This window comes from Poecilia mexicana, unplaced genomic scaffold (genome assembly GCF_051168715.1).
Source record: "Poecilia mexicana isolate PSO_F unplaced genomic scaffold, ASM5116871v1 scaffold_1, whole genome shotgun sequence".
In the NCBI taxonomy this organism is placed as follows: Eukaryota; Metazoa; Chordata; class Actinopteri; order Cyprinodontiformes; family Poeciliidae; genus Poecilia; species Poecilia mexicana.
Window position 1 is genome coordinate 23247538 of NW_028263370.1, and position 27291 is coordinate 23274828.

A 27291-nucleotide genomic window follows, 5' to 3' on the forward strand; every position below is an offset into this window, starting at 1 on the left:
GTTTATTATGACTGCTAACTATTATAACTTAATTTAAGCTGTAGATTGGTGCATTTTCAGAGGTAACCATAAGACTTTATTTTAAGCACGTTTGTTTTGAGTTACATATTGCTTATTGTGATTGATTCCCAAAATGCACCAGGAGGGACGTCACGTGAAAACAAGCTATTGAGAAATAATTTAAAATGTAAAACGTTCCATCAGAATCGGTTGAAACTTCATCGTTTCAACTGATGTCCTGATTTCTAATGTGCCACTCACAATATGGCTGACACGTACCGTTCCTGCTGGGGAACCACACACGTGACTCTCCATGGGCGCTAGCTTGCTAGTGAGACACCAACTGAACTTGCAGCAACAGAAAAAAAGAAAAGGGGGATTTAGGAAAACATCTGGTGTCGTTTTCAGGATGAAATGCAGGCAGCTGCGATGGATCCCGCCGATGAGCCCCCGTCCATGCTGTGGGGAATGGACCCGATCTTCTCCGCTTTTGCTCGGCTGTTTGTCAGGGACATCCTGCAGATGACAGAGTCCGTACAGGTTCCAGGTAACAACAACCTTCAGGGCAGCTGCAGTTTGTTTTAACTTAAGCCTGTTCTTGAAGAAGTTCTTCATGATCGCATTCAGACTGAATAACCTTAAATTTTTTTGTAAACGAATGAATTTTGTTTCTGTTTATTGTCTGTAGGCATTTATTTCTACAATTTACATCCAATCTACAAAGTGGATGTTCTTGGAACAGTGGTTTACAAAAGGGAGAGAGACGACTTCTTCTGTTATGGAGGTACTGATTATCATAATATTTGTGTTTAAGACATTTTCATATTTTCCAGTCATATATTTTGCAGCATATTCTCTCTGCTAATGCAGACATACTGTCATTATTTGTATAGTGGATGATGGTACTGGAGTTATAAACTGTCTGTGCTGGAAAAGTAATCTATTGAAAGAAGAAGAGGATCCCAGTAAATGTAGGTCTCAACTCAATGAGTTTGAATATCAAAAATGTTGACACTCGAATTTTAATCTAATGTAAGTTAACCTCTTTAATTTAGAGGTTCCTCCTAAAAACTGATATTTTTATTAAAGTTTACAGAAATTGTTTTTGTTTTTTTCACGTAAGCTGGGACGAAACACAGTGATGCAGCCGAAGGTGGGTTCGATCTGGTCGCAGAGCTTAGAAAACTCCGACAGAAACAACGCAAACGCTGTCACCTGGAGATCGGAGAGCTGATCCGGGTTCGAGGGCCTGTGAAGACGTCGAGGCAACAGAGAGAAATCACAGCTTCCACCTACTGTGAGTCTACTTTTCAGACCAAACATGTTATATATATATATATATATATATATATATATATATATATATATATATATATATATATATATATATATATATATATATATATTTATTTATTTATTTATTTATTTATTTTATTGAATTAAAAGAATCACCTCATATAATCTCCGCTCATTTAATATTTAAATGCACAATTGAAAAATAAGTTTAATCAAAGAACCATAAATCATGTGACAGCAATAGTCTTTAGTCAGAGGCCTCTTGAGATTGGCTGCCACACTGACTGCTACCAGAGATCTTTCTTGCCTACAGCATCACCATCCCCAGCGACTCTTTTGAAGACACTTGGACGACAGGAGTTACAACAACATTTAATTTACCTTTGGGATAAATACATCATGGTTGAAATTAATTGAAGTCCTTCTCTAGCATCCAACTCAAAATCCAACATGGCTGCCTCTCATTTTCTTCCATACTACTGTCAGTTTTTAAAGTCACTTACACACACAGATGAAAGCATCTTATTTGAAGCCATTTATTGCAGAAAGATCAATTTCTTTTGCTGTTTATAATTAGCCTGGAACACAACAAACAATAAGTCCTGCTGGTTTTCAGACTCAGCTGGAATATGGCGTGTCTAGTTCCTTCTTCTGATTGGAAGCCACCTTCCCATTTTTAAAAATGATCTCTGTGTTGGCTTAACCTGAGTTGTTTTTAGAAAAGCTGCAAAGGTTTCCAATGTAAACGAATGACCTTTGTTTTTTCTTGAGGATTGGCTGCAGTATGTTACAGCAGGCTTGTGTCTGTATGTTTTGGCAGATAAGGTGGACGACCCAGTGATGGCGGTCCAGATAGCCTGGATGATGGAGGTCCCTCAGCTCTACAGGCTGTTTTACGACAAGCACTTCCAGCTCGATGAAGCAGGGTACAGAGATCCATCCCTGAGAGCAGATTAGAATAACCTCAGAATCCTGAACACATCTAGAGTACAAAACCTCTGAACATGATTCTGTGGGAGGGCCAGTGGGTGGCCATCAGCAAATCATTCACAAAAACTGATATTCTTTCTGTAGTTTGTCCTCCTGTCAACATGAAAACTTTTTATTGCTTGCAGAGACTCAGCAGAAACTTCTCTTAGCAAAGCAACAAACATCATTAAGGACTTCCTGAAGCAGAGGTTGGTGGCTAAGTTCAGACCGTACGACGTCCAGGATCTGCTGCAGCCTCTGATCTCCAGCCGGCTCCAAACTCAGTCTGCAGGGCAGGTGAGGAAGACTGGAAAGGGAATAGTTTCCGTTTCAAGCACCGTTTACTCCATAGACAGAATAACACTAAAAATGTGCAAGTATAAGTATTGGTATTTACCACAGAAGATTAGGGCTACTGATAAAAATGACTTCTGACTTTAGAGTAGACGAGCAACTGGGAGCAAACCGCTTCAATGACAGAGATGTGAGAGGAATTAACCTTCTGGAGGAACTTGTCAGATTTAAATTAAAGTCAAAGTTTTGAGATTAAAGTCAAAATTCTGAGGTGAAAGATGAAAAAAAGGTCAGATTCCAAGATTAATGTCAGAGTTCTGAGAAACATTAGAATAGAGAGATTAAAGTCAGAAATCTGATAAAAAAAAAAGTCAGAACTGTTCCTCTTCCGTATATATCTCATTAAATAATTATATTAAAAACTAAAGTTTCTTTACTATTTTTTCTAATTTTATTTTTCTGCCTAAAGATTTCATCAATAATCTGATGTTCTGCAGAATCAATTCCTCTTAAAATTATTGTTATATTCAGCCTTGTATGTCCTCCACAGATATTCTTAATCTGTATATAAAGCATAAACATCATGACTCAGTATCTGTGTGCAGGAGGCTGTTGCTGGTCCGTCTGGCTGCCAGCAGCTCAACCAGCTCCTGAAGGAGGTTCTGCAGGTCCTGCAGGACCAGGGCACCGTGTACCGCAAGGTCAAGTCCCAGGATGAAGTGTATCATGTAAGAACACAATGGAGCGGCAGTGGAACCAGTCCTTCAGTAGGGTTACTGTTTCCTGGATGTTTGAAGAGTTTTCTCCTCACCAGGTGACCATTCAAGACAAAGATCTGCTCATAACGGTCAAAGATATCATCAGGGAGGATTCAAAGAGAGAAAAGTGTGAGTAGACTTCAACCTGTTCTTGATTAAATCCTTCTATTTGCCTGTTTTACTGGATGTTTTCTTGGTTGTGTGTGTGTGTGTGTGTGTGTGTGTGTGTGTGTGTGTGTGTGTGTGTGTGTGTGTGTGTGTGTGTGTGTGTGTGTGTGTGTGTGTGTGTGTGTGTGTGTGCGTTTGTTTGTAATACCTTGTGGGGACGATTTTCCTGACATATACTACGTTGTGGGGACCAATTGCTCCTTGTGGGGACCGGAGCCTGGTCCCCACGAGGGGAAACCCTGTTTTTGGGTCAGGGGTCAGAGTTAGGGCTAAGGTATGAATTGAGTTTTGGTTAGGGTTAGGTATGTGATGGTTAGGGTTAGGAAAAGGGTAAAGGTAAGGTTTAGGCTGTAGAAATGAATGGAAGTCAATGGAAAGTCCCCACAAAGATAGCAACACAAACGTGTGTGTGTGTGTGTGTGTGTGTGTGTGTGTGTGTGTGTGTGTGTGTGTGTGTGTGTGTGTGTGCGCGTGCGTGTGCGTGCGTGTTGGTGTGTATTGACAATCCCGTCTCTGTGCACACAGACGCGGAGAAGGGTTGCCACATCCTGCACATCCTGTCGGCGGTCAGGCAGCGCTACAGCCTCAATGTGAGCAAGGCGGCCCTGGAGCTCGTCCTGCAGACGCTGGAGTGTGACAGCGACATCGTCAGCACCAGTGACAGCCACTACATCACCTTCTGACGGCCGTGGCCTGGAACTGAAACTCAACATATCATCAGCACTCCTCAGTTCATCACGACTGGTTTAGATGGTTTAAAGATAAATAAAGGATAAACAGATGGCAGGATCCGCTTGTTCTGATGGCCTGAGGCTGAAAAACTCTCCTGGGTTTCTGCTGAGCCCCATTTCTTTGGAACTATCAGCAGTATGAGCAGCCTTTCTTTAGAATGATTATTTAATTCTCACGTCTCTTTTGGAAAATAAAAAAAGCTGCCAAGAAACACAAATCTATCTCAGAGGCATCCATCCTCTTCTTCCTCTCGTCCATCTGTTCCCTCCTTTTAAAGCTGTCGCAGGGAAACAACATGAACGTAGAAGCTTATTGTCGCTGGCGTCAACCCGATGCGCCGGCAGCTTGATGAAGCACCTGCAGCAGCTTGCTCTCCCAGTAGCCATTAACACCTCCTCACATCGTTGTGGAGCAATTTTGGATTTTGTTTTACAACTCTGCTTCTCTTTGTTGAGGTTTGTAAATATTCAGTTTAATTAAAAAATAACCTCATTTATCCCATTAAGTGTTATCAGAGTGTTGCTGTGGGCTGGGAGGATCTCCTGTAGCAGCCAGTATTTCATTGAATGTAAAAGGGCCTCTGACTGAAGACTTGCGACTTTTTTTTTTTTTTGCCAAAATTATTATTTTTTTTATCAAGAAGGACTTAGGCCATTATTTTGGGAAGGTGTCGGTATTCAGGTATTCCTGCTTATGAATGTAGAATTTGAAATGTAGATCAAGAATTTCAAAATAAAAAAAATCTAAGGAATTTTGTTTTTATAAACTGTACATTTTATGTCTTAAATATATTTTGGTTTCCAAATTTTTCCTTACAAATAAAAGATATTGCCATGATATTAACGGACTTTCGACCTAAACCTGAATAAGTGTGTTGCACTGTTCGTCCGCTGGGGGTCAGTGTTGTGTCAGTTGTCTCCTCCACGCAGAGCGGCCGCCTCTGATTGGTCGCCTGTGAAACATCTGTATTCAGTTCCAGTGGTTCGTGTCTCCGGCCAGAAAGCTGCAGCTGACTGAGAGCTCGGTGGTCAGACAGCGCGGCTTCCAGCGGTAACAGCCGGTAACATGCAGCTGGCTCCCGGGCGCGTCGCGTCGCTGCGGGTCGGTCCGGATGTTTGGATCAGGCTGTTTCGGGCTCTCTGACGCTGACAGGAGAACTTCTGGGGCCCAAAAGGAAGACGAATGAATGAGTCAGGATTACGCAGCAGCTCGGTCACAATCAGTGTCTCTCTGAGTAGGTTTTTCTTCCCGGGATCGAGCCGTCCTCCCCGCTGCTGGGAGCCGGGTCCACCGCTGAGGATCCAGGTCTGCAGACGGAGGGTTTTTTCTGAGCGACGCTGCAGACACAAAGGAGCTCTCCTCTCTGTTTTCCTGTTTTTAAGGTGACAGCTTTCCCTCCGCGCTCCCACCAGCCGCCCAGACTGTCTGAGCGACCTGATCTATCGGACTATTGATAAGTTTCAATCAGATTTCCTGTCGTTGCGTCGGGAAGCTGTCGGGTTGGACCGAGGAATGTTGTGATTTATTTATTTTTATTCTAAGGAAGAAGCAGATCCATCCGAAGCGTTTTAATGCAAAGCCTGTGCAGGATCAAGATGCAGTTCCGGACGGTGCTGGACGTGAAAGTTGTGGACGTGGAGAAGAGGCGGAATCCGTCCAAGCACTACGTGAGTTCTCCTCATCTCCCAGTAACATTAACATTCTGGTCCAGTTGGATATGAGGCGTCGGGATTGGTCTCTGGCCTGTCCGCGGGCGCAGCGTGGCACCTAAACGCACCATTTAGTCCGCAGCTGAGGGGAGATGAGGCTGCAGGCCAGGATGTGATGCGGCTCCACACCTGCTCATAAATAAGAAAGCAGCCAGACTCTGAGCAGATGAAGCCCTCTGCTGCTCCAGCTGACAGGTGAACTCCTACCTGAGTCCTGTCATGGCTGCAGCTCATTATCTCCATCATCACTGAAACTGCTGAAGGGCTACAGGCTCTCTGCTTGTTTACTGGCTGCAGGTTTGAATTGATTGTGTTTTTTAAAACGACTTAAAGCTAAATATCTCGGAGCATCTAACTAAACTAGAACATTTTAGAAGAAATCTGAAGGGTGCCACCTATTGTCCAAAATTCCTCCCACTTTCCGCTGTTGGGAAGCCATGTTGGAAGTTCCTTCTCTGGTGTCCAATTAGTATAAAGCAGGATGTAGCCTGGATACAGACCAGAACCTGCTCTGTTACATTGTCTGAATGGTTGCTATGGTGATTCCTGTGTATTCTCAAGAGCCCACAGCATCACTTTTTTCATGCATGTGTTACCAGTTGCCAGTATCAAGGTGTCCTGCTGAAAAATGTACGGTCTTCCAGTCCCTGCAGGGTTTTAATGAGATGACAGAAGGTGCATGAGTGACCAGAGAAAAAATCCAGAGGATTCAAAGATCACCATACTTCCTCTACTGTGCTTGACTACCAGTATGATGCTGTGTTCATTTTTACCTTCTCAGGGAATCATCAGGATGTTTTTTCTTTCTTTTTGTAAAATAAAAGATGTGCCCTTATATATGTTTTTCTGCAGTGGTTTTGGTCCTAATAGATGCATATTTTGCCCAGTACTTAGTTGATGAATATTGAACACTAATTTTAACAGAAACAAGAGAAGCCCACAGCTCTTTAGATGATACTCTGAATTCCTCCTGATATAAATAGATTTATATAAATAGGTTTATATAAATAGATTTTGTGACCAATAGATGAGAGACTTTGTTTCTCATCTATTGTTTGTTTGTTTCAATTTTTTAAACTAGCTGGCCATAATGTCCCCTCAGTGCTCTTTCTGGGATTTCTCCCATTTAGATCCATTTTACAGGATGAACTTCATCCAAGCCAATTGGAGAACAAAAGAAGTTGTGGTGAATGATGATGCTAACTTTCTGGTGGTTCAGTCTGGCTTCTGGTTTAGTTTTGTAAACTGCTGCAGTGGAGAAATAATTTAATGATTCAAGGAATCTGAAATAGGAACAAACCAAATTCAGAGAGTCGTGATTTCTGACTCTTCAGAGAAATATCTTGACGAACTGTCATTCATTCATCTGCAGCTAATAGAACCTCATAGATAAGGGTTACTTTCCAAAATTTTTATAAAGCTGTGCAATTCAGTGAAGATGTGGATTTCTGTGTGATGGATAAAGATCTTTGTTGGAAGAAACTGCAGCCAGACTCTGTGATTGAACGAGTTGCATCATCATTTCCACTTATCTGATAGCAGCTATAATGCAGAAAAGTCCAGGAGAGATTTTAGAGCTACATGATCTGCCTTCTAGACCACACATCTCCAGGGAGATCCATGCATTTTCCAGCAAGTCAATGGAAAAAACATTTTCCAAAGCCACAGCTGAGGAAGAGAAGAGGAGGACTACTTCACTGCAGTCCTAAACTGCCTCCACTGAAGAATGTGGAGAATTTAAAAACTTAAAGTGAAGCGACACCCCCATGCTGTTGGACACCTTAAGACATGTTTGCAGGAGGAATTGTATAAAACACATAAAACTCTTCCCAGCTCAATGAGGAAACACTGCTGGGAGAAACAATCTGAACCGTGCAATCTGGGAAAAACTCATCAGTAACTTTTTTTTGGAATATGGAACAAAGCTGATGAGAGAAAACAAGACAGATCTGGGCCTCATATTGCGGTTTGGATTTCCTCTCCACAAAGCATCTGGAACTGATTAAAGCTCATCATCCAGAGCCGAAGGCCTGGCCTTCCTGCTTCCTCATCGGCCCCTGACAGAAAATGTTGGACAATTTAGAAACCAGAAATGGGGCATCCCCTTACTTTTACACATCCTAATACATTTCTGCAGATAGAATGGGAGCGATTAACACCTGAAATTCTTCATCACTTGATCATGCCGGTTAAAGACGTTGTTACTTTAACCATGTCTTCCCCAGCCAGCCCATTCCGGATTCGACTCCATTTGCAGTTCCTGCATGGTTTCTCCCCATTTTTTGGTACAAGCCAGGCATTGCACTCAAATGATTTGATTGGCAGCAAACTGCTTGTTGATTGGTCCACTGGTTCCTCCTCGAACAACAACATCTCAACCAATCTGTTACCATATAATAACTGAGATGGCGAGCTGCAAGTCGATAATTCAGTGGTCAAACTTGAAGTCCAAAGCTTTTTAACAATTGTGGTGGGAGAGCCTCAACTGGACAAGACAACCCAAGACAAACAAATATTTTGGAGAAACTAGCTGCCAACAGGTGCATGCACAAAATAACATCATCAGAGAGTCAAATCATGGTGAAGTGGGAAAAAAACTTCAGCGTTCCAGCTTTTTACTAAATGTATTTGCAGGCACTAAATAATGAAATAGATGAGAAACAAGAGAAAAACCAGGATACACTTGGTATGTTCAGCCTACTTTAAAATTAAGGCATAATAAGAATCACAGCATTGCTCAAAGTGTAACCCTGTAACTAAACCCCCTGTGAAAGCATATCCAAACTTGACAAATGTTGAAAGGTTTCATTAAAGTGGGCGGAGCCAAGATACACGGAGGGGCGTGGCCAAGTGTGGGGCTGAGTGGAGAGGGAAGGTGAGCCTGCGGCTGTTGCTAAGTTTTCCACTTTCCAGACCCTGTAATGAAAAACCATCCAATGGCGTTGATGAAGCTGTATCACAGCAACCAATAGCAAAACCAAGCTGTCCAAGAACCGCTCCACCTAAGGAGGCCAGCAGTGAGCCGGGTTTCTGCCAAATAACACCGAACAAAAGCAAAAAAAAGTTGATTTGGTTGTTAGTTCCTCTTTGTTTATTTAAGTTTCATATTATTATTATTATTATTATTATTTATTATTATTATCTGAGCCTTTTAAGAGGTTCTGTTCTAAGTGTTTTATGACTATTTCTCCATCTGCCCTCCACAGTTTCTGTCATTCTGTGAGAATGTAGGTCACTTTCACCTTCTGAGACCTGATGACGGGCTCCATTGATTGTTACTGCCTTCCTGGACCAGCCACCCCCACCGACCCCTCACCCCCGTCCACTCATCAATAGCAGGCTTGTTGAAGTGTGTGTGTTGAGGCTCTGTGCTTCAAGGCTCCAGTTCAGATCCTGTTTCAGCCTCATAAACAAGTCATAATAAATGACCACAATGAAAGGAACACAATCTCCCTAATACTCAATTACAGCACTGCAGACCCTCAGGCGTAATGATATGTGGACACAATTAGCACTCTTGTTCTGCTCTGCATGTTGGAGTTCAGCTTGTTCCCTCTTACACAGGAGGAAACATATTATACATCAAAGCCTGGTTTTATTTTTCAGTTGAAAGCTGATGACGTGTTGGCAATGTTTTTAAAGAAAGGACAGGCTGAGTTGATTGAAATTATTCTGATTCTTAGATTTGTTTGCTGAATGCAAATGAAAGTTTGACTATTTGCCAACTTATCAGTTCAGAATGTTTGCTGTATTTTTCCAGTTTGAAATGCTTCAAATGTTTGTAATGAGCATCAGGTCTGGATTGTGGTCAGGTCACTTTAGCACCTGGATCCTTTTCCTTTCCTTTCTTTATGAAGTGATGTTGCTTTAATCCTGTAAAATATGGTCAGAGACACGGCAAATGAAGCTGGAAAAAACACACAGAAAGCAAACAAAATGTGACTGAATGATGGCGTAGATGGGTGGACAAATGGATGGATGAATGATGAAATAAAGGATGGATAAACGAATGAATGAATAGAACAGATAGAATGATGCATGTATCAAATAAATCATTTAATTAAAACTAGAAAGGCTCTTCTCCTGTTCTCTGCTTGCTGCTTCGCTCCCTCTCAGAGCGATGGGACATAATAAGCATTTCTCCCTCTCTGTGTCACTTCTCATATAGCTAACGGACAGCTAAACTGCATGTTTATGCATTTCTTTTGTCTTATTACTGTACCGTACACATTTGCACAAAATAGATGCGGTGAAGTAATTATAAGAGAATACATGTCTGCTTGTCCTTGATAAGAGCATAATGTCCTGAGCACCCGCTTTTCAAGCGCAGGAACATCTGAAAGCTGTTGCCATTGTGTTTTTTCCCAGAGAAACGGCGACATTGTCCTAAATAATTCTTTATTTCTCTGCAGTCTGTTGAGATGGAGGCAGAAACTAGTGCACAACATAAAGCAAATTCTGTTTTAGGTTTGCCTTGTTAGAAATGGGAATAATTTGTTCAATTTGACATTTTTATGGAAATGCTTATGATTTAAAAAGATAAGATTAAAGTACCTAAGCTTCAGTTATATTATGACATTCTCTTGCTAACCTTGAGTAAAAAACTGATATGTTTCACTGTTTCTAGGTGAAGTCACTAAAGAAGCCACTGCTGCCGTTAACTCTTAACTTTCCTTTAACATAGGTGATACTTCAGTGCTTCTGTTTAGTGTATCTGCTCTGTCTCTGGCTCACACTGAGCCAGGTTCTGGTTCTGCTGGTGAGTTTTTTCCTGTTAGAATGTAGTTTTCCTCTCCACTGTCGCCATATGCATGAGGTTTGCTCTAAAGTCAATGACTCAACAAAACGGTGGTCTGCTGTCGCTGCGTACTCATGCAGGAGAAATGAATACTCGATTCATTCTGCCTGGTTTCCTTATGGAAATCTTTTTACCAATTTACATAATAGACTGAACTCGATGCAGTGATTGGTAATTAGGATCAAATTAATGGACTTGACTTGGAACGTGTTCGTATGATTTTATTGAATTAACTTTGCCGTACACAATTGGAAATATGTTCCAAACGCCTCTGGTCATCTCTCTGGCAGTTCGTTACAGGACCTTTGCGCTGTAGGAGCGGCAGAATGGAAAGTCTTGGCGGTTTTTTAAAGCTTGATATTTATTGATAGCAATAACCATGGCTTACATCATGGACAATTTTAACAGTTGAGAGAAACTAAATCTGTTGGGATCCATTTGTCTGACTTGCTGTAAAACATTTTATACATACTAATGACTTTCTGCTCACAAACAAATCTGAATAGATCCATTGTTTCTTCTACAAATTTTATCTGCGTAAATGTAATAAAAATGTCATCTGCTCTAGTTGAAGTGTGGATGCTGCTTAGTGTTTTGTAAATATTTTGATGACATGATGGCAGGTAAATAAGTTGATCTAGTATTCATAAAGTCATTTGTTATTTAATGGATGACTTGATTCAGTGGTGTTACTAGTTCTTAATATTTTCATATTCTTTATATAACTGTTTATATATTTTTCCTACTTCCCTGAAGTAAGCCAGTGTTCGTTTAATTCTGTTATTATCAAGAACAGCAGTTAAATTCACCACTACAAGCAGGAAACTTTCCATTGATGAAACTGGAACTTGCTGTGCACTGGCTTGTTTATTCAGCATGTGGTAAAACTGTGACAAGCCTGTTTGTGTGGTTATTAAAAGAAGAAGCTAAGACACAGCATGTGGCAGCCATCTTTGTTTAGCTCAAAGCTGCTAGCAAGAAGAAACAGTCATCTTGGTCTTGATAAATGTTCAAATAATTCCTCTTTGCAAAGTCTGAGCTGTCATAGTGCATTATTTGAGTTAAAAGCAAAAACAGTGACTGATTATAAGCTGTCATTTAGTATAAATCTGTCCGACTCTCAGTTTTTATGTTACTTAAGTTGTGCAGTCAGCTTTAGCTTATGCTTTATTGATGCATTATGAACCAAAACAACACTCATTCAAGCTGAATACAGTTATTTTTATTTGACATTTTTACATTTTGTAATGAAAATATCAGTTTTTTAGGTCTCATATAATAGACAAATACAAAGCAGTACAGAACTGCTGAGTGAAAGGAAAATGATATATGGTTTTAGATATTTCTTACAGATCTTAAAATGAGGAATCCGTATGTAATAAGCTCATTTTACTCTGATACCCCTAAATAAAATCCAGTGCAACCAACCACCTTAAATAGTGACTCAATAAGCAAGTGAGATTAAAACACCTGTGTTTTAATCTCACTATATATCCAGATGTTTTGTGAGGTTCTTGGAGGTTTTTTAGTTTCAATTCCCTTTACTTATTGAAGGTCCAATTAAAGACAAACATATAAAATTTTTAACAAACATATAGAATCCAATCCAGTCCAAATTAATAAAATCCTAATTATGATAATTATGCTGCTGCTTACAGTGTTTATGTCTTGCATGTATATGATCCTTGCACAGCAGTTAGGACGTTGTAGTACATACATGTATCTTCTCAGAGTGTGTTTTGGGCTTGTAAGTCCCAGCAGATCAGACTCTGGCCTAGTTTCCTTTGCTCCTCAGTCTCTGGAGACGTGGCTTGTTACTGTGAGAAGAAAAGAGAGGGAGGCAGGGGAAACGAGAGAAGGACACAATCCGTGGCAACCACTGATTCCCATTTGTAATGTTTGTGAAACCAGCTGGAAATGCTTATGCTGCTGAGAGAGAGAGAGAGAGAGAGAGAGAGAGAGAGAGAGAGGGGGGGGGACTAGAAGGATAAGATTCAGGATCTGGGTTCGTCGGACTGAAGGGAAACTGGACTGCAGAGTTGCAAACGTGTTACACACTCACACTTTTCCGAGTCTGTGTCTCTGTGTGTGTGTGTCTCTGTGTGTGTGTGTGTGTGTGTGTGTGTGTGTGTTCAGGGGGAGGAGGTGATAACAGAAACGGCCATGTTTACTATAAGCTTCTGTTTTTCCTACACTGTAAAAAAAGTCAGTAAATTTACGGTAAAAAAAGGTAAAAAACCAACAGTTTTTGACCGTCGTATCCAAAAACATTGCATTACCGTAGAAATTACATGGAACTACCGTAAGTCGAAACTGCAAAGAAAGTCAGTAAATTTACGGTAAGAAATGGTAAAAGACCAACAGTTTTTGACCGTCGTATCCAAAAACATTGCATTACCGTAGAATTACATGGAACTACCGTAAGTCGAAACTGCAAAGAAAGTCAGTAAATTTACGGTAAGAAATGGTAAAAGACCAACAGTTTTTGACCGTCGTATCCAAAAACATTGCATTACCGTAGAAATTACATGGAACTACCGTAAGTCGAAACTGCAAAGAAAGTCAGTAAATTTACGGTAAGAAATGGTAAAAGACCAACAGTTTTTGACCGTCGTATCCAAAAACATTGCATTACCGTAGAAATTACATGGAACTACCGTAAGTCGAAACTGCAAAGAAAGTCAGTAAATTTACGGTAAGAAATGGTAAAAGACCAACAGTTTTTGACCGTCGTATCCAAAAACATTGCATTACCGTAGAAATTACATGGAACTACCGTAAGTCGAAACTGCAAAGAAAGTCAGTAAATTTACGGTAAGAAATGGTAAAATACCAGCAGTTACTGACCATAATATTCACAGCATTATACTGCCGTAGAAAATACATGGCATTATCATAACTGAATAAACATATATCCTAAATACTTGTGACAGTCACGAATGTAGAAAATACAGAAATATAGTGTAAAAATATAAGTAATTGTAAAGTTCTTAAAAAATTGTAATATTGCCAGCAGTTAATTAACCTAAACTTAACAGTAGCAATCAGCCAAAATTACAAATTTTGCTGATATTTAGATCTACAATGTAAAAGCGTAAACAAGACTGCAAAATAATTTTTTACAAAGAACAGAATGCTGGTGTGATATTTTGGTTTCTTTTTTAATAATGCCTTTAATACACCAAACTGAAATCTCAGCAGTAGACCAGGCATTGATCTGGCGATCCACCGATTTCAAAGCAAACTCCTACAGCCAACGCCACCATCATTTATGAGAGTATTTGATCATTAACATTAAGAGAACTGTATGTTAGCCCCTCTTGCTTGAATGAAGCTGAAGTTGGTTTCCAATTGCTGCTTCCAATTTGGGAAATGGCTAAAGGGCAATTCCACCTAATTTTTCACTACAATCAGCATCTTTAATTTACTCTAGCTAAAAAACTACAACACCTAGACTCTTCAAATCTGGACTAGATTATTCTCAACTAATATCAGAATATTTAAAACCAAGTGTGGGATTTGTAAAACCTTTATCTGATTTGTGAAACTTCAATAAAGAACAATTCTAGTGTTATCCAAAATCATACAAGTTGTAAAGTCACCCATCATTGAAGTTTCACAAATCCCACACTTGGTTTTAAATATTGTGCTATTAGTAGAGAATAGTCTAGAGAGTTTTTCATTTTGTTATTGTGATAAATAGCAGGGTTTACAGTAAATGGAGACTGTTATTTGTCATGTAAACAAATAATTATCTAGTTCAGTGTTTTTCAACCTCTTTTGAGCCAAGGTACACTTTTTCAATTGAAAAAATCTCGAGGCACACCACCGACCAAAAATGTAAATGTTAGTTATGCGACTCAAGAGGAAAGAGACTGGAGTCAGCAGTTGTCGAGTACTCAATATATTTCTTTTCTTTTATCTTCTGTTTCATACCTTTCAGTTCAGTTCAGCACAACATATTTGTCAAAACAACAAGAAGGAGAATCTCCCTCTCATCTCAACCACCTGGTTTTTAAAGGATGGGCTCCCATCCGGACTAATTAGAGGGGTAGAGCCATTTTCAGCTAGAACAAACAAACATGTGCACTAAACTATACCTAAAGAGTGTCTATAAAGTTACCATTAACTTAAACACCACTAAAAACAAAACTAGAAACAAACAATATGGAATCCAGTCAAAAATAGAAATACATCTCTCCCTCTCTGAAAATGGATTTTCCCAATGAGGCTAATTAGAAACACCAGGTCCTTGTCAGCGTTGCTCATGGGCGCACTTCCACGGCAACACAGGACCAGGTGACCTCAAAGAGATGAGAAAGATGATTAAAACAAATAAACAAATCAAATCACCTCCCAAAACAATACATTCACCCAAATAACCCAGAATATACAAAGAACATGAAAAACAGCACCTCTTAGGGAGGGGGTAAATCCCTCACAGTAAACAAAGATACTCTGTAGCCGCCTATATTATATATATAGTCATTCTTCTCAAAGTGTCTTGAGTCCACTTCAAAAATACACAACACTGTGGGCTTAAATTTAAAGAAGTTCTAGAAAACTTCAGTGTTTTACAAACTAATCCACAAGCATTCTTTTCGCCAGAATACAGAAAATAATTCTTATTCTGAAAGAAGCAATAATATTTGGGAAAGATTTTACTGTTACAATATGAAGAGTTGCATGTACAAAATGATGTTAATATCTGTTTATTTTACCCATCTAATGTGAAACCTGTGCATGTTTGGATGAAAACAGCTGATTTCCTGGCAGAAATTGAAGAAAGACAAAGCTCTTCCTCAACAGCTCTCAGTCTCTCTCTGGTTTTAGTTTTCATAGTAGCCAGGCTTGAGAAGCTCACTTCACACAGACATGTTGTGGGAAATGGACCCATGTTCTTTCTAACTACTGCTGAGCTTCACTGTCTTTTCATCACTGTCGTCACAGTCTTGCTAAATACGATGCTCTCACCGCTACCTGTAACGTTCATGCATCACTAATTCTCTTGTTTTAATGTAAAATGCTCTGTACCTACTGCCATCTAGTGGTAAGAAAGTTACATCATTACGCCGCTAGTCACTACTACAGCAGACACTCGAAGATGGCATTATTTGCAGATAATTTATTTAAAAAAAAAATCTTTTAAAATCAATTACCGTATTTTTAGCACCTTCAAATTTTTGGGGGGAAAAAAACAAACAAACAAAAAAAAACCTGTAAGCTGCTCTCAGTTTTCCGTAAGGACCCAGCAGAGAGCTGCGTCCTATGAAATCTGCTGGATATATTAAAGACGCAGCACTACGTCTCCAAAGTCGAACCACGGTTTTTATACCGAGCTTAAGTGCAGCGGCTTTATTTCCCTCCTGTAGTGGCAGATCGACAGCCCTCAACTTAAAAGCTGCATCATATGAGTTTGAAAACATTTCTCTGTCGTGCCTGCTGCTAGCATGTGGTTGTTCTAAATGAAAATTAACGCGTTCTTCTTTGATTTACAATTTTGACTTCTAATGATTCACTTCCTGCTAGAGAGCCCCCTGGTGGTTGAAGAAAAATACACAGAAAAGCCACACCGGGCTACAATCCACATGGTTCAAAACTTAGGAAAAAAGTAGCGTTGTATAGACCGGAAAATACGCTATATATTTTTACTAAACGGAACATTTAATTTTCACAGATGCAACACTTCCATTAATGTTTCTGTAGGAACGGCTGCATAGATTATATTTCTCGTCTACTTTAGACTACATGTGCTTAAAGTTATTGTTAATGGCAGAAGCAACTTTTTCCAAGTTTGGTTCAATAATTAATTTGAATTACTTTGAGTGTGAAATGTTCATGCATGCAAGTTAAATCTCTGAAGAACATGTTAGCTTTTGTTTCAATACTTTGGTAATACTTAGAAGTATAAAGCTTGGCATCAGAGATAATATTTAATATTTTCCTTTGACCTCTTGACTCTCACCCCCAAAATACTTGCACTAAAGTCACTGGGTCCATGACAGTTGAAGGATTTTAAGATAAGAGAATTTAAATATTAATATTTTACAGCTTTTCTCAGTTTGGGTGCATCTCTCAGAACAGAATTGAAATTCCTAAAACTACCAGTTCAATCTTCAAATTACTGTGTCACTTCTGCACATCAAAAAAATTAGTTTTGCAAGTTTTGCTTTTGTACATCATGTAGCTGGTTATGTACACTTCTATGCTTTTCCCCCCGTTGTAATTTGCTTTTATCATCTTGATCAAAATATGTTAACCCTCCTGTTGTCCTCGGGTCAAAATGACCCGCCACTGTGTTAAACCCCCCCCAAAATCCCCTAAATGTAATTTTTTTAACTTGAGATTTTAAGACTTTTCCTAGATTGGCCCAGACAATAGAAAAAGTTCAGTGTTGCTTTTATTCTCATTTCCATGTAAGCTGTACAAAAAAAGGTACAAAGATGGTCTTCAGGTCAAAATGACGCGTGAGGCAAATGGAGTTGAAATCAAGGTCACAGAGTTATTTACAAACCACAAAATGTTACAAAGTTTTAGTTGTGTCTCAGATCAGTCAGTAGCAGAAGTGAGCAGAGAGTGGAAGGCCAATTTTCCGAGCCACAATGCCAGTCAAACTCTTTCACACCTACTCAAGACTGATACGATTTGATGACCGTGAATCAAGACCAGCAAGACGTATGACAGACAAACTTGCAGCCATAAGAGAGGTATGGGACAAGTGGGTGGAGCGGTTGCCCTACCTCTACAATCCAGAGCCTGATGTAACAGTGGATGAGCAACTGGTTCCATTTAGAGGTAATCTGTTTTCATATTTGTAATAAAAGTGATTTTCACTATTGATTTCTTTGACTGTTTTCTGTGACACTGATACTAATCACTGATGCTAATGTCTTTTGTCCAAAGGTTGTTGTCCTTTCCGGCAGTATATGCCCAGCAAGCCAGCAAAATATGGGATCAAGTCATGGGTGGCTTCCGAATCAAGCTATGCTTGGAAAATGCAAGTCTATACTGGGAAGTCAACCAGTGGATGCCCAGAAAAGAACCAGGGGTTGCGAGTTGTGCTTGATGTGACAGAGGGACTGAGGGGTCACAATGTGACATGTGACAATTTCTTCAACTCTTATGAACTCGGACAGCAGCTCCTGAAGAGGAAGATCACCATGGTTGGTACAGTTCGAAAGAACAAGCCTGAGCTCCCACCTGCACTGCTTGGGTCAAAGGAGAGAGAGGTCTTCTCCTCAAAGTTTGCCTTCACACCCACCACCACTCTAGTTTCCTACCTCCCAAAGAAAAACAAGAATGTAGTTCTTCTGAGCACACTGCACAAAGACGGCGACATTAGTGACCGTGAGGACAGGAAGCCAATCATCATCCTGCTAAAACCGAAACAAAGGAGGTGTGGACAACCTAGATAAGGTGATTGGAGCATATAGCTGCAGAAGAATGACTGCCCGCTGGCCCCTGGTCATCTTCCACAACATCATTGATGTGTCCTCCTACAATGCCTTTGTGATTTGGATAGAGATCAACCCAACCTGGATGTCTCATAAGCACAACAAGAGGAGGGTGTTCCTGGAGCAGCTAGGAAAGGCACTTGTAACTCCACTCATTGAAAGAAGGAAGCATGTCCCACGCACAGAAGCCTCAGCAGCAGTTGTGAAAGCTATTCAGAGTGCAGCAGCTCCTGATCAACCTGAGGATCCATCTACCACAGCCACTTCCCCAGCTAAGCCAAGTAAGAGGAAGAGATGTCAGTTCTGCCCTCAGACTGTAAAACACATACTGTGTGCTGCAGGTGTAAGAAATATATCTGCAAAGACTGTGCACTTGCATACTGCCCTACATGTGCCAATTAGTTGAATGGGTTATGATATTTTTCATATTTTTGTATTGTACATCCTCTTGTTCACTGGAGAAAAGTAAAAGAAAATTAGTCACTGTGATGAATAAAAATGCATTCGAAACTCATTTTGCGCATTTTTTTTCTTAAGCTATAGAAATTCAAGTGGAGAGGGAAAAGTCAAGTATTCACACATTTTGTGGTGAGTGACAATATACAAGATAGAATTTGGTGTTTAAAATTCAATTAAGCTGCTTATATTGGGGGTTTATTGAAGACGGGTCATTTTGACCCGGAGGATAAAGGGTGTATACAGAAAATGAGGACAACAGGACAACAACGTGTCTGTGTTGAATTCTCAACTTCCAAAATAGCATCAGTTCATTGTGTAAGTCTTAACATGCATAAGTCTTAAAGTTGTCATAATGTGAATCATATATTAATTAATTTATATTCTATTATTTTCTAAATCTGTCCTGAATTGGTAAATTGCTCCCAAGTGAGTCCTGAGTTTCTCTAACAGGTCAGTGTATGAACCATTAGCTCAACCAATGATCAACCAGTTTTCTGAAACAGATTGGAGGTGCATCTTGTGAACCATCAGTTGGCAACAATATGCTATACTTAGTCAGAACACAACACAATGTTACATGTCTGAGAACTGATGAACAAGTATCTGGACAGAGTGAACAGCCAGAGAGAAGAAGAGGAGTGAGGCTGAGGAGGAAATAGTTGGGAGGAAAGCAGAAGAAGAGTCAGAAGAGGCTGAGGACATCTGCCAGTTTCCATCAGTCCAACATCAGGACATGGCTGAGACCCACAACATGACGCTGATGGAGGTCCTCCCACCCTACTGTTCATTCCTTAACCCCACTGAGGAAAAAAGATTCCTCAGTGGAGTTAAGGAACAAAGTGACTATGGAAATTAAAATGTAATGTAATTTCTACAGCACTGTACAGTTTTCCTTGAGGAGATTGTCCTGTGGCTCCTTTTCTACTTTTTTTGTTCTCTGCATTTCTGTCTTTTTCTTTCTGAATCACCAAGGCATGGTCCATCAATAAATTATAGCAAAAGCGTAAATCAGTGTTTCTCAATCCTGGTCTTCAGCGTCACCCTGTCCTGCAGGTTTAGGTATTTCCCTTCTGCCACACACCTGAATTGTATCTCTGGATGATTAACAAACTTCTGCAGTACTTGATTGTCATCCAATCATTTGAATCAGCTGTTCTGGAGTAGAGGCACATCTAAAACATGCAGAGCAGGGGGGCGCTGAGGACCAGGGTTGAGAAACACTGGCCTAAATGATCCTTTTGTAGTCTCTTCCCATGACTAATCAATTTGACTGTCTTATCTGTACATAGAGAAACTATAACTTATTATTATGAGTAACTGACATGTTAAGAGACAGAATTTTAAGAGCTGAACTAAGGATTTTGAAAGCAAACAAATGCTATTTTTCCTGTTTCTACAAATTGTTTTGAGAAATGCGCTTACTGTTTTGTAAATGCCAACAATGACTTGAGAAATGCACCAAAAGTGACTGAGAAAAACTAACCTAGCATAAATTGTCTCAGCTGTATCAATTTGTTTGCCTGTATGAAAAGTGTTCACATTTACAGCTTTGTTTCTGCTAGCTTGCAGGAAATGTAACTTACATAAATGGTTGAAGACAACCTATTGGCCTTCATGAGACTCAGATAAATGGTGAGTATCTATTTCATAAATTGCCTAAAACAGTTATATTTGTTTTTATTTATGTTTTTTGTTTGTGTATTTTGTCTGGTTGCAGAGAGGATCACACCTGTTGACAACAAACAAAGGTTTAACTACTGAATTTTCAGTCAGAAATGATCACACCACCTGGTTGAAGTACCTGTGTCCATATGCAAGTCAACAAAGGTGAAACAAACATTTAAGCGAATAAGATGTTCATGTAGTGCATCTTTCTAACTTTTGCTTTGTTTGTTTTCCAGCAGAGAGGAAACACCCGATTGACAACATGTGAGTCTCAATTTCAACCTGTGACTGGGAAGACTACAACCATCCTGAGCAACGTCTGATCTCAGCAACTTGTGACTCTCAACCCAGAACAAGAATCCTTTTATCACCATTTTTTCTTCTACAATGTGTTATCTCTTATGTGGAGACATACTGTTTTTTTCGTTTTTGTTTTCCAGATCTCAGTAATACCGTGAGGAAACTGGACAGAAAATAGAATCAGTTCTTTTTTTAACTTGACTTTTTAAATAGAAATTGTTTCTTTAAGTGGATTACTCGTAATCTGTATTTTTGTTTTAGAAATTATTTTCTTTATAACTTTCTGTATAGAAATGCTTGACAAGTTACACTTCCTTGGTTGTTGTACTATAATTTGTATGGTAAAATTCTGGTAGGAACAGTGACCAGTAATTTAGCATAAGTTTTTTTGGGGGGGAGGGTTTACAATAAAAGGTCAATATATCATACAGTCTGGATGTGTTTTTCACTCATGTAGATATTATGCCTCAGTCAGCATGACCGTATTTACTACGGCAAAACCACATTTTATTTTTTTTAACATATTTTAGGAAGTACGGTATTTTACCGTATTTTAAAAATACGGTAAAATCCTGCATTTACAAAATACGGTGAAAAACTGGCAGCTGTGGTTGCCAGAATTTTACCGTATTTTAAAAATACGGTAAAAAACTGGCAGCTTTGGTTGCCAGAATTTTACCATATTTTAAAAATACGGTAAAATCCTGCATTTAGCAAATACGGTAAAAAAACTGGCAGCTGTGGTTGCCAGAATTTTACCGTATATTAAAAATATGGTAAAATCCTGCCTTTACAAAATACGGTAAAAAACTGGCAGCTTTGGTTGCCAGAATTTTACCGTATTTTAAAAATACGGTAAAATCCTGCATTTACAAAATACGGTGAAAAACTGGCAGCTGTGGTTGCCAGAATTTTACCGTATTTTAAAAATACGGTAAAATCCTGCATTTAGCAAATACGGTAAAAAACTGGCAGCTGTGGTTGCCAGAATTTTACCGTATTTTAAAAATAAGGTAAAATCCTGCATTTAGCAAATACGGTAAAAAACTGGCAGCTGTGGTTGCCAGAATTTTACCGTATATTAAAAATACGGTAAAATCCTGCATTTAGCAAATACGGTAAAAAACTGGCAGCTGTGGTTGCCAGAATTTTACCGTATTTTAAAAATACGGTAAAATCCTGCATTTACAAAATACGGTAAAAAACTGGCAGCTGTGGTTGCCAGAATTTTACCGTATTTTAAAAATACGGTAAAATCCTGCATTTACAGAATACGGTATAAAACTGGCAGCTTTGGTTGCCAGAATTTTACCGTATTTTAGAAATACGGTAAAAAACTGGCAGCTTTGGTTGCCAGAATTTTACCGTAATTTAGAAATACAGTAAAAAACTGGCAGTTTTGGTTGCCAGAATTTTACCGTATAAAGACGGTAAACTTCTGGCAACTCAGCTGCCAGTTTTTTACCGTAAAATGAGGCCGTTTTTTTTTACAGTGTACAAGTCCCAGTCCCACAACATTTCATTTCCACCGGCTCCCGCGCTGCAACAAAGGCTCACGCTGCAGGAGGCTGTTGTTATTTGGCTCCATAAAACATCTCTTTAGAGAGCTGTTGCACACTCAAATATTTATTGGCCTGTATCAGACACAGAGTGAAATCTGGGTGAAAAGGGAGCCTTTCTTCAGCTGCCCAGCCCTAACTGATGGGATGTATGAGTTTGTTAAAGGATTTTATTTGTGTCTTGCTGAGGTTTTACACTGTAACTCGTGCCTCGTTTAAAACACATGTTGGAGCATTTTATCATGGCTTCAGGCTCCTTTAGAGCTGATTACATCACCCTGAAGTGGTGAAGATGAGAGATGAAGTGTGTGTGGGCATCATGTGTGGCCTGACCTGCTGGCTCCAGCTTGGTTTTCATGACAAGAATAATAAGTGAACAAAAGACACTTCATTCTGTCTTTTGTTTTTATGTGCAAAGAAAAAAAGACAAGAAAACAAAGATTGAGGTTGAGAAAGCTGCTTGCTGCTGAATTCATGTGATTGTGAAGCAGGAAACACAGAACATAGTATCCAACTTCACATGTAGTTCAATTAAGCAAATCAATTTAATTTGTTTAATTTGACCCCATCAGTGAAAAATCAATTCAATTCAAAGAGAAATTACATGTTGTTGTAACTAAAAATGACAGACAGCAGCGTCTGTAAGGTAGCTAAAGACACAATATGCAAATTATGCGGCTTATTTGTGCTGAGAAATCAAAGCTTTGCTTGGTGGTCAGTCTTTGGTCTTATTGGACTGTGAGAGTAAACCGGAGTAATTAGAAAAAACTCCTGCATGCACAGGGAGAACAAGAACCAGGCGGTTCAGTTCTGAACAGCCATGTTGGTTTCAAACATGTTTCCTTTTCAGTTTTGCTTCATAAGAGTTTCTGGGAAAGTACATCAAAGCTCAAACTGATCTGTGAAACTTTATTGTATTTTATTGCTTTGCTAAACTCTTTAGCAAAGCTGAAACAACAAATGAGTCTATTACACATTGGAGTATATTTAGCCCAGTAATGGGTCAGTGTGGAAAGACATGACTTGATCCAAAGAAAATCTTTTCCAACCTGACTTTTGTAGTCAGATCATTTGCGCTGACGGCGTCTGGAAGCAAGTGTTGGGTCTGTTTTTATAGGTTACTTCAAATATAGCAGTTTAGGCGGGGTTGGCTACATTTAGTGGCTGGGCCCACATTCTGGGCCCCACCAAAGCTCTGCGCTTTTTGCCTTCTTCTCTGGAAATCTGCGAGGCTGGATGCTGGATCTCCCCTGAAACTGTAAGTTTTTAAGCCTTTTCAGAGTCTAACTCAGGTTTTTCTGGGTCTGATGTCTGGGACTGCTTTAGTATCAGGAAACAAGTCGAGCTTTACATGTGAGATGAATATTAACGGCTGTTTTAGAGGAGCGTAATGAAACAATCAGAGGTCCAATTTGTTCTGTCATAAGAATTCATGTTTCTTTCTTTGTGTCTGATAATGAAAGGGACTTTTGTTTTCAAGTCCCACTTCCTCAGTGGGAATAGCAGATGCACAAAGTTTCGATTTTCTTTTTTTTTGGTTTGCTATCTGGGACATACCAGACCCTGGAGCATTTCCTTGGATTCTGTTTTCTTCATTTGTGTTTTCCCTGTTTATAAGTCACTTATTTTGACGCCTTTAACGACAAATTTAACTTCAAATCTTCACTGTCTGTCATCAAGGGTTTCTTTTAATGGTTTGATAGATTTTGATAAGCTTTAAAGACCAACATTTCAACACTAAAAAAGATATTAATAAAAGACATCTTTAACTTTTTGACTCAGAATCTGTGCAGTTGAAACGTCCCTGGAAGGAAAAGCAGCTTTGAGTTCTGTGTTGCGTTTTGTCATATGGATATTTCTGCCAGACGGTTGAACATTTGTGAGTCATTTCTGGGTTGAGTTCTGTGCATTTTATCTGCACTTGGTGCTCACGACTTGGCCTCTCTTCAGATCTGAGTCAGATCATCCTGCTTAATATGCAACACGCAATGAAAAGTAAAAATCAGTCATTGATATTTAGTGCAGGATGAATGGTGAGCGGCAGCGCCCAGACAGAAATTACGGCCTGTGTGAAGTGGGCTGAGTTTATTTCTGGGTCTGGCAGGGCAGCAGGGCAGAGCTCGATATTTCGGGCCGGGCCTGCCCGAGCATGATGACTGGCGGTTCTGTTTTCCACTGCGGTTGCCATCACATGCCCATCTGCTTCTGGAGTTTGGATCTTCGCTGCGGGTCCAGATCTTCCAGACGCTTCATCTGAGCATCTGACTGGAATTAAACCCGTTTATGGGCATCAGATTTATTACTGGGCTTTCACTGATTTATTTGGTCTGAGCATTTTTCAGAGTGGGAGGATTATCTAACGACCATTTTTAAAATAAAAGATTTGCAGGCATACGCCACGCATCTGGAAGAGCCGTCCAAACAGCCAGACCCCAGCATTACTGAAAATATGTGATTTATGGTATTACAGCAGTTTTCAGTATAGATGAATTTACCTACTTTGGATCCAACTTTAACCATAAAAATTATGTCAAAAGTCCTTAAAATGCAACAGTTACAAAGCCTAAATGTTTGATTGGTTTGTTTGGTTTTAGTGAGATGTGATTGATCATTTATTGAACATCTATGTAATTAATTAACCTTTTCATAATCTGTTAAATTATAATCGATTACCATCGACCTGTCCAGTTACTGCAGGTGGAAAAATAATATTTTTATTACAACCTGCCCTGGCACCATGTCTCTCTCCTTTCAGACAGTTAATAACAGGTTGAACATTGTCTTTCAGTAAAAGAAAATAAAAGGTCTGCAGGAAACCCATCAATTTAAATGAACTCTACCAGTTCTGCTAAAAAAAACAATTAAATCATCACAAAAATTGAACTCTGCACTGTGTACTGACTGCTGTATGTAGCACGGTGGTGGCAGCATCAACCTGTGTGTATATTTGCCTGCCAGAGGGGCTGGTGGTACAGAGAGTTTGTAATTTAATGATAAAACTGACTGGCTTCCCTGGTTGTCAGCAGGATGCCAAATAAACTAACCTTCCTTCACAAACTTCCTCTCTGTGGAATCTGACAGCTCCGAGTCTGCAGACGTCTCCTCATAAGTGGTTTTGTTATTATGTCTGTGAAAAGAGTCGCACCTTGTTAATATACAGACGCCACAAAGAAATGTATTGTCTTTGCTTACTGAGGCTGTTCATGAGATTATTACCCGGCAGTTCCCCAGTAGCACACTTCCACAGTCATAAACGGCGGCAGTAATCACTGTGGTGACACCCCGCCGCGCTGAGAACCAGCCTGACAGAGGAATGTGACTATCGCAGCTTCCTGGATGCCAGGAGTTGTTCTTGCAGGGAAACATGCTGCGGTGGCTCGTTGCCAGCAGCAGCTCAAACCCCCATCCAACAGCAACCAGGCCTTTTTTTAACCTGCAGCGCTTTTGTTTCTGGCTGTTGCCCTTCTTACGTCAACGTCAGGGTCTTCTACCCGATCTCATTCGTCTCGCTCTGCTTAGGAGGCTGTTGGCAGGTACAGAGGGTTGAAGTGATGGAGCGCCATCAGTCAGACGGAGGCGGCCGGCTGGAAAAGGAAGCAGGAGTCCTGACGGGGAAACACACTGGCTGATGGGAGGATGTTATTTAAGAGAAGGTTACCTGCTCAGACTGATGCTTTTATTATGAAAACTAAATAAAATAATATTATCATCTTGCTCATTCTTGATGCTTTAGCTGTATTTTATATATATATTGATCTAAAAACTTCCAGAGAAAATCTTGGCTGCCATATGGTTTAACTAATCAGTCAAACCTTCCAGCTGTTAGCCCAGTTGCTCCCTTCATGATTAATAAAATAAAAGCAGAACCTGATAAGTAATGTAAAAAAAACCTGTTAGCTTACTGGTTGCTATGGTGATTCCTATATTTAGCTGTTGGGCATCACAGATAAGCGGGTTGTCCGAATGTAGGGTCTGCAGACCTCCATAGGAAATGTGTCACTTAAGAAGATACAAACCCTTTTATTTGTTTTATTTGCAAAATAAATAAAACTGCCTGCCAGCTGGTGTGAGGATGCTAGTCTGGGTGAAATTTGATTTCACTTGCATGTGACAGAAAGTGTCAAAACTCTCCAGTTTTTTGTAAATGTTATTGTTTTATAAATGTCTAAAGAGCCAGAAGCACAGCGTTCACAGGGACCAAACACAATGACTTCTGTTTTCTGTTCTATTACCATCCTCAAGACAATCGATTAAACCCCTGCAGGAGTCATGGGTTTATGTTTAAATGGCACATAAATCTGTGAGTCATCTGCATAAGAATGAAATGAGATGCCAGGTTTTTTAAAGATGGAGCCCAAAGATTAAGAAAAGGACCCGACAGAGTCGACCGTGGGGACCAGCTCTGAAGTTAAGTTTTTTAGGAAGAAGTATCCCTGATGTGGCAGAAAAACTGAATTTCAGTAAACATGGAAAGTATCAAAATCCAAATTCAGCCAAATAAACACCAAAGTGACCCATTTGGCTTTAAATTATATTTCTAATAAAAAATAAATAGCTTAACTTTCATAAAATAACTAGGTTTATTTTAACAAAATCCTACTTTACTAATCTAAGGGAAATATTTACACTTTATTGAACATTTTTAACTGTTAACAAAACACATAGCACATTATTTGTGAAAGGTAGATGATTTTTACAGATCTAACTACTGAATTCTCACCAAACCACTAAGAATTTTCAGTATTTCAGTTTGGCTGTGGGTTTTTCTATCCAGTAATCAAATAGCAGCAGTTTTAAATTAAACATCAGTTTAATAAGCGGTGCTGGAATCGCTCTCAGGATCCCCGTCGGCATCAAAGTGGCTGTGCAGAACTCCAGATTTTAATTTATAGAAGTCACCGCTTCCTTCCTCGGTTATTTCTTCTGTAAATGACTGTGCCGCTACATGCAGATCATTATCTACTCATATGAGCCATTTTTCTGTCAGAGTCAGACACATTTCAGATGCTCTTTCTTAAAACTAGAGCTATGCTGTTGCACTTCTTTTTGACAAGTTAGACTCATTATTTCTTGGCTTTTATTTGATGAGCAGATGAAGTTAAAGACCTTTTTCAAATGTTCCCACTGCAG

General features: G+C 39.6%; 2 protein-coding genes across 3 annotated transcripts in view; both read left to right on the forward strand.

Moving 5' to 3' along the window:
* Positions 1–284: 284 nt before the first annotated feature.
* stn1 (STN1 subunit of CST complex) lies at positions 285–9999 on the forward strand. The gene is made up of 9 exons (XM_014985677.2): positions 285–547; positions 689–784; positions 894–971; positions 1124–1297; positions 2117–2222; positions 2412–2562; positions 3165–3287; positions 3374–3446; positions 4011–9999. The coding sequence occupies exons 1-9, from the start codon at positions 415–417 to the stop codon at positions 4166–4168; spliced, it is 1092 nt and encodes a 363-aa protein (XP_014841163.2). The 5' UTR covers positions 285–414; the 3' UTR covers positions 4169–9999.
* sh3pxd2aa (SH3 and PX domains 2Aa) overlaps positions 5782–27291 on the forward strand; it is a 104175-nt gene continuing 82665 nt past the window's right edge. For both annotated transcript variants that reach the window (XM_088006661.1, XM_014985673.2), the window contains exon 1: positions 5782–5884. In XM_088006661.1, coding sequence (XP_087862787.1) covers positions 5789–5884 — 96 coding nt within the window. In that variant the 5' untranslated portion in view covers positions 5782–5788. The remainder of the gene's footprint in view (positions 5885–27291) is intronic.

What these genes read in the sequence shown, in the direction of transcription:
- stn1 (XM_014985677.2), top strand. Translation starts at nt 415, where the DNA reads ATGCAGGCAGCTGCGATGGATCCCGCCGATGAGCCCCCGTCCATGCTG. An exon ending in AGAGTCCGTACAGGTTCCAG is followed by an intron (nt 548 to 688) that starts GTAACAACAACC and finishes TATTGTCTGTAG; the next exon opens with GCATTTATTTCTACAATTTA. An exon ending in GGATTCAAAGAGAGAAAAGT is followed by an intron (nt 3,447 to 4,010) that starts GTGAGTAGACTT and finishes CTGTGCACACAG; the next exon opens with ACGCGGAGAAGGGTTGCCAC.